This window comes from Mus caroli, unplaced genomic scaffold (genome assembly GCF_978045245.1).
Source record: "Mus caroli unplaced genomic scaffold, Mus_caroli_1 scaffold_5, whole genome shotgun sequence".
In the NCBI taxonomy this organism is placed as follows: domain Eukaryota; kingdom Metazoa; phylum Chordata; class Mammalia; order Rodentia; family Muridae; genus Mus; species Mus caroli.
Window position 1 is genome coordinate 137,966,244 of NW_028227260.1, and position 14,619 is coordinate 137,980,862.

The window sequence follows — 14,619 nt, forward strand, 5'->3', positions numbered from 1 at the left end:
ACAAGACAAGCTTGGAAGTTACTGATATTTCACTCTAACCTTGCAGTTTGGATTTGACAAAACTTAGCAGATTTGGACAAAGAGGAAGGACTACATAGAAAGGCATTTGAATGGTTTACTGTATCTGTAGTTAAGCTCAAAAAAATCCTGGAAAATGAAAACATCATGTTTTATTTTTTTTTGTGGGTGGTACGAAAAAACAGGACTCCTCAAAGTTGTCCTCTCAAATCCACATACACTATAGCACAAAGTCCCTATCCACTAAAATATACCCACCCACTATGCACATTGATTGATAAGTAACCAATCGATTATTGTAACTGTATTTGGTACTTATTATTCTACCTTCCTCTACTGAACTTCCTATTAGCCACCTCCAGTGACAACTCTTTCTTTTTATCTTCTATGAAATCAGTTTTCACATTCCACAAATGGATGAGAATATGTTGTGTCTATACCTGCCAAATTCAACAGCCTTCTCTTTCATTTTTTTCTGTTGCATTTTCTGTTGCATTCTGTTAATTAATTTACTTTTTACACTCCATATTTTATCCCCCCATCCACCCTCTGACTGTTCCACATGCCATACCTTCTCCCCACCCCCTGTCTCCACATGGATGTCCCCACCCCCCACCCCACCTGACCTCTAAACTCCCTGGGGTCTCCAGTCTCTTTTCTATTCAGTTTCAGATACACTTCAGGGGAACTAGTCGGGACAATAACTCAGCCATTCTCAGGTACTAAGGGTCACTTCTACATGCTGATGGAATCTTTCCTATTTCTAACAACTACTTCTCCCAGAGATTTCTAGTATATATTATCCCAGAGATAAGAGGAATCAGAGATAAGAGGAACCCAATCCTTCCAAGTTATGAGTGCAACTATCCCTCCACACTATCTTCTTCTACAGGACATTTGTTTTTGTGCTTGGTGGAAGCCAGTTCATGGTCTTTGACATGACACATTCCCCAGAGTCATGAATACAGACAGTTCCTATACAAAGAGCCCTAGAGATATTTTTAAACCAGAGAAGATGTCCAAGGTAAGGAGTCATGGTGGGGATTGGGCAGAGGCAGCTTAACAACCATGGGCCAATATATGAAGTTGGAGCAGAGTCATAAGGTACAAGAAACAGTGTCTCCATAGGACATACAGGTCTGTGTTCATTCAGAGATGATGCACTTAACTCTCAAGAGACTGGAGGCCCTGGGGAGTTTAGAGGTCAGGTGGTGTGGGACGTGGGGACAGCCACATGGAGACAGGTGGGTGGGGAGGAGATATGGGATGTGGAACAGTCTGAGGGTGGGTGGGAATAAAATATGGAATGTAAAACATTAATTAATTAATAAAAATTTCAAGAACTCTCTCTCATACACAGAGAGAGACCAAGACAGAAACAGAGAGACAGAGAGGCAGAAACAGACAGACAGACAGACAAACACAATTTCAGCATGTCCTTCTACTGCAGTCCTGATGATGTGAACATTGTGATCTGTAACATTGTTCATTTGGTGACTTTTGGACATGTACAAATGCAGGAGAACAAGTACCCAATATTGACCACCTCTGGTATTTTGGGGAAGAAGCTATTGCTATGTCTTATATCTCATGTGGCCTACACTTTGCTCAGGATAGACTATCTTGACATTTTAGGTGACCAAGTTTCTGTTACAAAGAAGGAAGTCTGAGCTAAATTTTACACATGTCTAGCAAAGTAGCTGTCAACGCTTCTATTTATTTTCTTTTGTAGTCCTTCCAGGATATTTCCAAATACTTCTCTGAAGAAGAATGGGAAAATCTGACCAAATGGCAGAAAAGTGCCTACGTGTTTATGAAAAGAAACTACATCAGAATGACAGGCCTAGGTAAAAGGAAGTGTTTGTTTGCTTTTTTGTTTGTTGTTTGTTTGTCTGTTTGTTTGTACAAGCCCAGGTGCCCCCCAGGCTCCTATGTTCCTCTCCCATATGTTCATTTTCTTCATGGAAGAAAGATAGAAGCACTCACTGAGTACCCTGCTCTTTTCCAATACTTGCAGAGGTGATAACAGAGAGCAGCTGCCACAGGGCTCAGGACTGCAGCCTACAGTTTCCTCTCCTGAAGGTCTTAGGCCTACTGAGCCTTACTGTCTGTGCTGAATCCCAGCACCATCCCTGCATTTCTCCATTTTTTTCCTCTGCTAAATTAAAAAAAAATACAAAACTTTCATTTCTTCTAGGGGTCACAGTCAACAAACCAGTTTTCATGCGTGGAAAGGATCAGATCACAGAATTCCTATTGAAGGAATCTGATGAAGGTCTTGATCATGAAAGTGAAGGTGAGTGGGCAAGGAAAGGCTGTGGAGGATTGCTTTTTCCTTTTAATGCTTAGAAAGGTCACAGACTCTGCCTCCCTTCCCCAGGTCAGAGCTGACTGGAAAAAGAGTTTATTCAGAAAATCACAAGATGATATTAACAGATCAAATTCTAAGATATTAAAAAAGAATGTGTACTATTATGGATAGTTACATATGGATAACAAATATGTGACATATTCAGTTGGAAGAACATTGTCTTATATCCTCTCCTAAATAAGGACAGACACACTACACAAAGAGAGAAAGAGGAAAGGGGAGAAATGGGAAGGGGAGGGGAGGGGAGGGAAGAAACAGGGATGAGAGGGGAGAGGAGGGGAGGGGAGGGGAGAGGGAAATCTAGCTCATTTGCATGTCAGGGAATAGACTTTGCACAGGATAAAAATGTGAATGGATCAAGAGTCTTTATCTTTGAACATATGAAGAATATGTATAATAATGAGACAGAAGATAAGATATATTCATTTGCTCTTCGGCTCTAATACAAAACTTCCAAAGAGAGTCAGAATGTCCTGTGTCCCAACAGAACTATACTCCTCAGGAAAGCAGCCCAGATATACAATTTTGTATAGCACTGTAAGTTACCTCAAGGTCCAGGTGTGGTATTTATGCACAAGTTTTGATACTAAAGGAGATTTATTCCACTGTGTAGAAACCAGTAGCACTAGGCTAAAACACCCTCCCTTCCTCACATATTTAAAGGAGTTAGAGACATTTTATTTTGACAGTTGTTTCATATAAGTAGTGTTTACAAAGTCTGATTGCCAATGGGTTTTGCTTATATTTTTCACTGTCCTTTTCAACTTCAAGTAGGAAACCTCTTCCAAACCTGACCACTAGTCATGTTATATAACAGAATGATCAGTAATTTAAGCCACCTAGTTTCAGTCCTTTCTCACACTTAACAACTGAAGATTCACGCATTTCAAGTGAAATTATCTTCATTATTTTACATCTCTAATTCGATATAGAATAGTACATTAGTAAAGAGAAGGAGAAGCCATGCTCCACTTCTCCTCTATGAGATGGATGTAACCATCCATTCCAGCATTCATGGGCCTGATCTTGAGAAATATTGGCTAACAAGCAACACCTTCTAACTTGTCACCCTCTTATAGGTGAACATTCTAAGTGGACATTTGGCATGGCACACACAAAAGGCCTAAAGGTGAGTATCTCCTATTTCTCTAGGACTTGACCACATTGGTACCTCAGTTTATATTCACATTGGTGAGGATGGAAGATGTGAAATGCTCAACTCCCACATCCATCCTCTGTTCACCTCTTTGTTTTCTTCTCTTTCCTCTGTAGTTTTTTTTATTTTCTATTCTTTCTCCTTATTACTGTCTTCCTCCTTTGTTGTTTCTTCCTTCCTTAATTTATACTTTGTGATGCAGAGAAAAAGTCACAGAGCTTGACACATGACAGGTAAGCATTCGACCATTAAGAAAACCTCTACAGACTTGCTGCTCTCTTCTTCACAATGCTTGATGTAGCATCTATAGTATGATAATGATTCTGATAAGTAAACATCTTCAGTTGTCACATTACTTGCAGGCTCTGCATCATTCCCCAGTTGTAGAGTACTTGCCTAGTTGTAATCAATGTCCTGGCTTCAATGTTCAATACCATGGACAGTGATCTGAATCACACTGTTTTCTAATATTATTTTAATGAGCTAATACCAGTTAACTTCTTGGAACCTTAAAAAGTTATCACAATTGATTTCTTCAAATAATAATAAGTATCATTGATTTATTGCTTATATTAAAGATGAGGCTCTTGTGCCTAAACATGCTAAAGCATTGGCCTGAGCAGCAGTTCCACTGAGTTTATAATTCATAGCCAAGCACAGACTATTGAAATGAATTCATGTCTTAATTGGTGTATAAGATTCATAGGAGGCCTTCTTTGGGTATTCTCCCACAAATGAGCCTCATGGTTCCCTTCTAACACCTATATTTCCAAGAAGGAAGCAAGAGCTGGTCTCTATGAATGGGTCTCTGAAATGACTGGAGATGATAGGGATTTCATTGTAAACACCACCCACTGTGCTCTCCTTCAAAATATTCTCCACACATTTTAACTCTCTGATTCATGGTCCCAGCCAAGTAGAACCCTCAGAGGCACCTGTGTGTGGTGTGAAAGCTTTGACTGTTGCAGAAATTAATATTTTCTAGAGGGTTTTAATGGATATGTGAGTTGGTGGCCAGCAAGGAAACTGTTAAGAATTAAATTTTAAAAGTATCATAAAAGAAAGCATTCAACTTTATTACTACTCCACACTGCCAGTTATGTGAACATCATTTAACTTTTCCTTAATATTTATCTGGGAAAAGGGATAAAGAACATTTTAGTTCTGAGAAATGTGATTTATTTAGTTCATTCTAAGCTTCTGTATTTCTCTGTATTTAGGCACAACAATGAAATAACCTCCCAGATGTGAGGAGGAAGCACATTAATAAAATACATGAAGGAGGCCTGAACATCAACACTCTGACATGGAAAGAGATGCAGGCCAGGCTCCATTGTTCCAAACAATTTATAGAAAATTTAACAGTTTCTAATAGAGACAAAAGAGTTGTGTACTGTTAATGATTTGCATGAGTAGTGAGATATATATTATTTATTCTTGTCTCTTGCTACTGGTAAATTTTACCGGACATTTCTGATGAGTAACCCTAATTAAATTCATTAGGTTTTCCAACATTAAAGAGATCAAAGTGGTTCTGATGTGGTAGGGCATCAATGTCAGTGGAAGACACTCAAGAGAGAGTAATGGAGAGTGAATGTTTTCATAATATATACATCTTTAGAAATGTCCAAATTACTTTTGTGTGCTTAAAAGAACTTTAGAAAAACTCATTAGGTGTTTTGCACTGAAGAAGTGCCACTGATACATTTTACATATTCCCTTAATATCTGAAAGATCCAGAAGGAGACATCATGGAAAAGAAATTGCAGAAAGAGAGTGCCAGGTGCACATGGCTCAGGAAGGGCTCAGAGATGCCTGCATACCCAAGCAAGAGAGATGGCAACAGGTGAGAGAGATCAATAGGGAAACACCAACTAGCTTTTCTGGTTTTGTTCTGTAGTGTGGTCTGGGTATGTGGCATGGGCTCTGCACAAATACAGGATATAAAAAGCTGCCAGCACTATCTTCTAGGGTAGAATAAGATTTCATGATAAAGCTTTGGTCATGACTTCATGTATAAGCCATGTGGCACAAGGCAAGTCTTCTAAATGTTCTGAGTTTCAAATCCTTAGCCCAAAGGATGCAATTAAAGAGTCACTGTTGATAAACTCTTCCAATCATTCCACTGAATCCAAATTTTCTCACAACCTGATAGTTGCTCACATAATTATCTCTATATGAAAACCTGAACTATGAAATACAAACAGGAGGATGTTCTAGTGAGGAGTGAGATGGAAAATTACCTGAACCTGACAATGGAAGGGCAGATGTTCATAACTGGCCTTTGGGCAGTATTGATTTGTTGGGAACAAAATAAAAGGGGAAGGGGAGTCCAGGGGGCCCTAGGGAAGAACTGAAAGAAAAGATGCCCATGCCCCACCAGAGTTTCCCTGTTCTCTGGTCAGTCAGGCATGGGAGGGCTGCTATCTACCCTATCCACTCATCCCTGGGTGGAAATTCCTCTATTCCACTCTTCGGGGGGTGGTCAAGGGGAAGCCCTGCCTGGGGACACACACACACACACACACACACACACACACACCCGAGCAACTTTGCTAAAGCCACCAGGGTTGTAGGAGAGAGGGAAGAAGTTCCCAACACTGACCAGAGTGCACAGTGGAACTTGAAGGAGCAGAGCAGAGACTCCATGGTTTTAGAGCTTTATTATAGAAATGCAGGGGAAAGAGAGAAGGTAGGAGAGGGAGAGAGGAGAGAGGAGAGAGAACGACAAAGAGAAAGAAAGGGAAGAGGAAAGAGAAGTGAGAGAAGAGAGAGGTGAGAGGACAAAGGAATATGAGAGCGATGTGCGGGCTGAGCACCCCGTTTTATGGGCTTCACTGTTGCTAGGTAACTGGGGAGGAGTTTAGCCTGAAGATCAGAAGCTTGGCCAGGCAGTGGTGGCGCACACCTTTAATCCCAGCACTTGGGAGGCAGAGGCAGGCAGATTTCTGAGTTCAAGGCTAGCCTGGTCTACAGAGTGAGTTCCAGGACAGCCAGGGCTACACAGAGAAACCCTGTCTTGAAAAAACCAAAACCAAAAAAAAAGAAGAAGAAGAAGAAGAAGAAGATCAGAAGCTTGGGCCATTGCTTAAGTGACTGCTGACCATGCTTCTCTTGTGGGGGCTGTGGGAGGTGGTACCTTGGTACCTTAGGCCCGGGCCAGAGTTCCAGGAGCACAAGGGAATGCCTACCTTGTCATGTAGGTGAATTATGACCATCGGGGTTCAGACCTCAGCTTGACTGGAGACCAGCCTGCAATTCTCCACATTGATTAAAGCTTTTTGATCCAAAAGACATCAGACTAGAGCATATAGAAGGGCTATAGCCCTGTGAATGGGGTCAGTTTTCTGCTCATCTGGTAAAATGGGCATGCACTCTTCTCTCCAGAACTAATTCTCACTTTGAAACTGTTCCTCACACCAGGACCCAAGCGGAGTCATGAGAGTTCCAGAAAAAAAGAAAGATTTCAGAAAAGAAAGCATGCCCTAATTTTTGATGTGAGCAGTGATGAGGAAGAAAATTACTAACCTGTAAGTGAACCCTTGACACCTTTGCTACATCCTTCATAAGGAGCATCTTTGCTATGGTATAGTCCTTTGTTCCCCAAATAATTAACATAATCTAATCCTTTGAGGTACAACATTCAGGCTTAATGAAACATCCCACACGTGCTCTACTCTTGTCCTTTATATTAGGGTCCTTCCTACCTGTAGTCCTCCACCTTCCCAAGCCTCAGGTCATCTATCAATGTGCAGGCCATATAAAGGCCAGATTAGGCAGTCACTATGACATGTGTAAAGGATTTGCTTGGAACACAGGATTTGAGGCTTTTCTGGGAGGAGGATGAGTTGATGACTGCATGATAAGTGGTAGGGATTTTCAGACAATTCTTTTTCTTCACTCTTCATGTCTCATCCCCAAACAGAGAAAAGCTGGTGAGAAGAATTTGATGATCATTCAGAATCATGGAAACAACAACTCCGGTATCCTAAATATCAAATGAAAGAAAAATTTCCCACAGTGAAAAGTTAGTGTCAGTATTCTTACTCTGTGACAAACACCCTCTGAAGTCCCTTTTCTGTCTGTCTGTCTGTCTGTCTGTCTGTCTGTCTGTCTGTCTGTCTCTCTGTGTGTCTGTCTGGCGGTTTTGGTGAGATTCATTTGTATTTTCTTTTAGAGGTATGCATATGGTTGCCTGGCCAAGTGCATGATACCTAGATTTAGGTACCTGAAGAGGTCAGAAGAAGGCATTGTATCCCCTGGAGATGGAGTTAGGGATGGTTTTGAGTTGCCCAATGTGGGTACTGAGAACCCAACTTAGGTCCTTCGAAAAAGCAGCAAGTACTTTCACTGTTGACACATCTCTTTAGCCACCAAAGCCTGGAAATTACACTGTGCTAAGTTGGTTAGTGTTTCTCAACCTCATTGGAAACACTGCATCACCATTGCCCTCATTTTATGCTATTCTATAAGCATTGTTCCAACCACTTGTGGAGCACTTTATTAGCACTGCTCTCACTGAGTGACAAGCACTCTACTACAATTTTTTATGATCGGTGTCAAACACTCTGTTCTGACTGGTGAGCACTATGTGATGAACATGTTAGATACCTGCATTTCATTGAGCAAGAAGTAAATCTAAAGTATATTGTTATCCGTTGTCCTGAAACTATTTGAGTCACGTTCTATCATTTTCTCTACTGAAATGTCCTACCCTTCTCTTGCCCAAATATGAACATTGCAAACAGTGCTGTTTTATGATTTAACATATTTTTCTCTGAACTTCCACGGGGTAGAGAGAAGAGAGAGACAGAGACAGAGAGACAGAGAGAGACAGAGAGACAGAGAAAGGGAAGAGAGAACAAACCACTAAACCACTCGGCACAACTATCACCTGCTCTACTCCACTGGAAATATGTCTGGACTTGTCCATCTCATTGAATTCTGTTAATAGTCAGTACATGCTGCACAGGGAAAAACCTATCTTCCACTGCCCCTGAATCAGTCACTGTCACATAACAGGTATAAAAGTTCCCCAATTATTGCCTTATTTCTCTCTTGGTTACACAGATTTGCATATGGGGGATACTTTATGATTAATTCTTAGAAACAAAATTTGATACATCACAGATGTTATATATTAAAGAAGCATCTAATGAATATTAGATTTATGTGCTCAGTACTATCCTAGGTCCTTGAAGACTGGATTTCTGATGAAATCTTCGTTTGAGACAATCCTATCCTAGTATATACTTGCAATGTATAGAGATGATGCAGTCAACTTTGATTAAGTGAAGAGTATTCTATTTTAGAACATTGTATGTGGGGAGAAATGAAAGCCCCTGATGTTAGATGATGTGTACACTGGGGTTACTGGTGTTAGAATGCCTGCTTACATGTTTGAAGCTCTGGGTTCAACTCTCAACACTGAAAAATATTATTTCCAATGGTTTTGAAACAACATCCACAGATGGAGTCATTACTGGTGCAATTTTGAACTTGCTCTCACACAGCTTTCAAATATGGAAATCTGACTTTCTATCCCTACTCTTCATGGGATCTGGAGACCCTGGTAGATGTGAGGCATCTAGCCAGAGATCCAGGACTTATCACCTAGAGAAATTTAGGAGTACATTGAAGAAGACAAGTCAGCAAAGAATAAATAGATATACCAGAATATATTCATAATTATGGACAAAGGGTATGAGATCATTTTCTGAGAGGATTTCTAAGAATATGAAGATATATGTGAAGAAAGGGGAAGAGGAATAATGTCAGTAAGGCAAGGTTGGATAAACCTACACATATTGTGTGTATAGAAGGGTATTAGTTTCACAGCAAAGTAGAGACAGGAACAAGTATAGACTATCATTTTAGTCTCCACACAATTAAGAGTGAGATACTAATTAACACAAACAAATCAATGGCCTTTCTCTACACAAAGAATAAACAGGCTGAGAAAGAAATTAGGGAAACAACACCCTTCTCAATAGTCACAAATAATATAAAATATCTTGGCGTGACTCTAACTAAGGAAGTGAAAGATCTGTATAATAAAAACTTCAAGTCTCTGAAGAAAGAAATTATAGAAGATCTCAGAAGATGGAAAGATCTCCCATGCTCATGGATTGGCAGGATCAACATTGTAAAAATGGCTATCTTGCCAAAAGCAATCTACAGATTCAATGCAATCCCCATCAAAATTCCAAATCAATTCTTCAACGAATTAGAAAGTGCAATCTGCAAATTCATCTGGAATAACAAAAAACCTAGGATAGCAAAAACTCTTCTCAAGGATAAAAGAACCTCTGGTGGAATCACCATGCCGGACCTAAAGCAGAGCAATTGTGATAAAAACTGCATGGTACTGGTATAGTGACAGACAAATAGACCAATGGAATAGAATTGAAGACCCAGAAATGAACCCACACACCTATGGTCACTTGATCTTCGACAAGGGAGCTAAAAACATCCAGTGGAAGAAAGACAGCATTTTCAACAAATGGTGCTGGCACAACTGGTTGTTAACATGTAGAAGAATGCGAATCGATCCATTCCTATCTCCTTGTACTAAGGTCAAGTCTAAGTGGATCAAGGAACTTCACATAAAACCAGAGACACTGAAACTTATAGAGGAGAAAGTGGGGAAAAGCCTTGAAGATATGGGCACAGGGGAAAAATTCCTGAATAGAACAGTAATGGCTTGTGCTGTAAGATCGAGAATTGACAAGTGGGACCTCATGAAACTACAAAGCTTCTGCAAGGCTAAAGACACCATCAATAAGACAAAAAAACCACCAACAGATTGGGAAAGGATCTTCACCTATCCTAAATCAGATAAGGGACTAATATCCAATATATATAAAGAACTCAAGAAGGTGGACTCCAGAAAGTCAAATAACCCCATTAAAAAATGGGGCTCAGAACTGAACAAAGAATTCTCACCTGAGGAATACCGAATGGCAGAGAAACACCTGAAAAAATGTTCAACATCCTTAATCATCAGGGAAATGCAAATCAAAACAACCCTGAGATTCCACCTCACACCAGTCAGAATGGCTAAGATCAAAAATTCAGGTGACAGCAGATGCTGGCGAGGATGTGGAGAAAGAGGAACACTCCTCCATTGTTGGTGGGATTGCAAGCTTGTACAACCACTCTGGAAATCAGTCTGGCGGTTCCTCAGAAAATTGGACATAGTACTACCGGAGGATCCAGCAATACCTCTCCTGGGCATATATCCAGAAGATGTCCCAACCGGTAAAAAGGACACATGCTCCACTATGTTCATAGCAGCCCTATTTATAATAGCCAGAAGCTGGAAAGAACCCAGATGTCCTTCAACAGAGGAATGGATACAGAAATTATGGTACATTTACACAATGGAGTACTACTCAGCTATTAAAAAGAATGAATTTATGAAATTCCTAGCCAAATGGATGGACCTGGAGGGCATCATCTTGAGTGAAGTAACACAATCACAAAAGAACTCACACAATATGTATTCACTGATAAGTGGATATTAGCCCAAAACTTAGGATACCCAAGATATAAGATACAATTTGATAAACGCATGAAACTCAAGAAGAATGAAGACCAAAGTGTGGACACTGTGCACCTTCTTAGAATTGGGAACAAAACACCCAGGGAAGGAGTTACAGAGACAAAGTTCGTAGCTGTGATGAAAGGATGGACCATTTAGAGACTGCCGCATCCAGGGATCCATCCCATAATCAGCTTCTAAACGCTGACACCATTGCATACACTAGCAAGATTTTGCTGAAAGGACCCAAATATAGCTGTCTCTTGTGATACGATGCCGGGGCCTAGCAAACACAGGAGTGGATGTTCACAGTCAGCTATTGGATGTATCACAGGGCTCCCAATGGAGAAGCTAGAGAAAGTACCCAAGGAGCTAAAGGGATCTGCAACCCTATTGTTGGAACAACATGATGTACTAACCAGAACCCCGGAGCTCTTGTCTCTAGCTGCATATGTATCGAAAGATGGCCTAGTCGGCCATCAATGGAAAGAGAGGCCCATTGGACTTGCAAACTTTATATGCCCCAATATAGGGGAATGCCAGGGCCAAAAGAATGGGAATGGGTGGGTAGGGAAGTGGGGGGCGCTATGGGGGACTTTTGGGATAGCATTGGAAATGTAATTGAGGAAAATATGTAATAAAAATATTAAAAATCAAAAAAAAAGTGAGATACTTTTGGCTTCACTCATGTTTCTCTCTAGAGCATAGTATTTATGGATTGATTGCCCAACACAGGAATGAGGCTCAACTCACTACTCTTCTCTTTTAAAGTCCTCCACAATTTCCTAGAGTGGGTTAGCTTCATACAATCACTAGAATTTATACAAAAAGATTCTGGTATCTGAGTACAATGATTAAATTCCCTAAAAAAGACACTGGGATTGATCTGATTCTTTAATTCATTTTGTTGTTGTAGGTGGTAGTGTTGGTGGTTCTTGGGTCATTTGTTTTGTTTTGTTTTGTTTTTTGTTTGTTTAGATGTTTTCACCCTTAAATGTGGAGAAAAGAATCCAAATAAACTAGAAATCTGGAAAAATCCATGTACATGGGAAAAGCGAGAGCAAGTTTGCATGCAGTGAGGAGACAGGTTTGGGGAGGTTAAGTAAGTTGCTCAAGATTGAACGCAAACAGAAGCAGGGACATTGAAGCAAGCTACTGTCTTCATCTGGATTTCCCAAAAGACCCTATTAGCATTAGTTTTTCCTGATTTTGCAGCCTTCTGATGACTTTTGATCCTAACTACTATATATGTTCTCATGGATTTCTGTCCTTCATCTCATCCTATAAATTACAGACTTACTAAATTCTACAATTATCAAACACATGAGGCCTGCACAAACTGTTGAATACCAAAAATTTTAAGTCATCATTTAAAAATTATTGTGTCACAGAACACAAGGAAATCAATCTGGTACTCACGGAAAGCTTAACCTTTACTGTCTAGTTTTCATGATGCTAGAAGGTATTTCTTATGCTACCAGAGAAGAAAAATAATTACCAATTTCACCCAGCTGTAACTCTGCAAACTGCAACAATTGGCCTCATAAGATGTGTTCACTGGTGCAAGCATGTCAGCAATGTTAGGGGAGTAACCAATCACTTTCTGGTTAGCTGTAATACCTATTTCATGAGACCAAATCTGTATCTGACTGTTTCAGAGGTAAAGAACCAGAGTGCTATAAGAGCCTTATCACCACTGCCAGCCTATTCACCATCACTCCACGGGATGAGCCCCAGCCCTTGTTACCTGTCCTAGTCACCACTACCTCAATCATGATTGGTGAGGTCCAGCAGCCACTCTGCTTCCACCACCATCTCCCTTAGAGTCTCTGCCACCAAGTCAGGCTCCACAGGCAGCTGGGTGGGTAGTGGCAACCTGATAGGCCTCACATCAGTGGCACGCTCCTGCAAGGATAAGGTCTTGTTCACAACAAAGTTTTTTGGGAAAAGTAAAATGGTTCAATGTAAGGGATAGATACAGTTTCATCAATAGGAATGACACCAAGGAAGATTTGTCTGTCCACAAGTCTGCCCTAAAGAAGAATGATCACAGGAATTACCTCACAGTATAGGAGATGCTGAAGGAGAAAAGGGTGAAGAGACAGAAAATGTTACAGGTCCTGGAGTAGTTCCAGTTCAAGGCAGTAGATACCCAGCAGACCATTATAGATGCTAAGTCATAGGGCTCCTCCATGAAATTACCAGCAAAACTACCAGAGTAGTAAGAGTGAACAAAAGAACATTGGATCAGAAAGCACTCTCAAAGGCCAGGCCCCAAAAATACTGCTGGCTCTATTACAGGTGAAGATTCCCATCTAAGGAGGCTCTATGGGCATTGACCACATTATTCCTGTGCAAGTAGAAGTGATGGAGGATGCTGATAACCACAGTGTAAGGAGAGCAAGGTAGACCAGTGATACTGAATACGCACAGGGATTACAGACCAAGATTTCTCAGGGGCCCTCCTCCAGAACAGTCTAGAGAGAATAACAATGATGAGGACAAGGAAAATGAATGAAATGAGACCCAAGGTCAACAGTCAGTATTGGCAAAATTCAATTACTGATGCAGGTACCAAGAGAACTTCGAAACACAAAATAGTGAAGACACTGCTTTTGTCTGATGCACAAGCTGAGAATTTGTCAGCTCCCAAGGGTGACCAAGGCAGAGCTGAGTAAATACAGGCTTACCACTTCTACCATCTTCCAGTTTGATCATCCAGCAAGAAGAAATGATTATGAAATTTTATTGGAGCTGAAAACTTTATATGCCCCAGTACAGGGGAATGCCAGGGCCAAGAAGCAGGAGTGGGTGGATAGGGGAGCAGGGCAGAGGGAGGGTATAGGGAACTTTCGGGATAGCATTTGAAATGTATATAAAGAAAATATCTAATAAAATAAATAAATAAAAATTTTAAAAAAAAGATTGGAGCTGAATTCTTTAGGTGCCTGCTTAACCACATATACCCGGTCTATTTGCACTACCTATGTAGCATGGGATCTTTATTATTATTATTATTATTATTATTATTATTATTGTTATTATTATTATTGTTATTATTATTGTTATTGTTATTATTGTTATTATTGTTATTATTTACCTAAAGATGTCTTTTTTTTTGGAAACAAATGTCTTTTTGTTTTTGTTTGTTTTTTGGTTTTGTTTTGTTTTAAAGCCTTTTTCCTCAATATACTTTTAAAAGTTTTTAAAGTGATTCATAGCCAGTCAAGTTGAGACTTTAAGAACTTCATTTTTAACTTGTACTAAAAGCTGTACTAAAAGTTAACCTGATTTTTTTTTCAAAAATATGTCAACAAACTGCAAGCACATGCTAATAAAAGTGTTAAATAAGAGGGGGGTGGGGCAACCTGTGGCTAGATAGATCTTAGGCTTTAGAGGAAAATCCAATACTTTTTCTCCATTAAATAGACATATATTAAAATAAATTCTAGCATCTTATTTCTATAACCATAGATCACAGCATCTTCTTAGCATAGAAATCCCCCACTATTAATTGTGGAGAGAATAAGG

The 14,619-nt window shown here is 40.0% G+C and overlaps 1 protein-coding gene and 1 pseudogene across 1 annotated transcript; both read left to right on the top strand.

Moving 5' to 3' along the window:
• The first annotated feature begins 943 nt into the window (after positions 1-943).
• On the top strand, positions 944-7,550 carry LOC110287353 (protein SSX1-like). The gene is made up of 7 exons (XM_021153999.2): positions 944-1,042; positions 1,751-1,865; positions 2,216-2,314; positions 3,469-3,518; positions 5,280-5,391; positions 6,969-7,075; positions 7,471-7,550. The coding sequence occupies exons 1-6, from the start codon at positions 977-979 to the stop codon at positions 7,070-7,072; spliced, it is 546 nt and encodes a 181-aa protein (XP_021009658.1). The 5' UTR covers positions 944-976; the 3' UTR covers positions 7,073-7,075; positions 7,471-7,550.
• Positions 7,551-9,235: 1,685 nt separating this feature from the next.
• LOC147004835 (B box-binding protein pseudogene) lies at positions 9,236-13,654 on the top strand (annotated as a pseudogene).
• Positions 13,655-14,619: the final 965 nt, after the last annotated feature.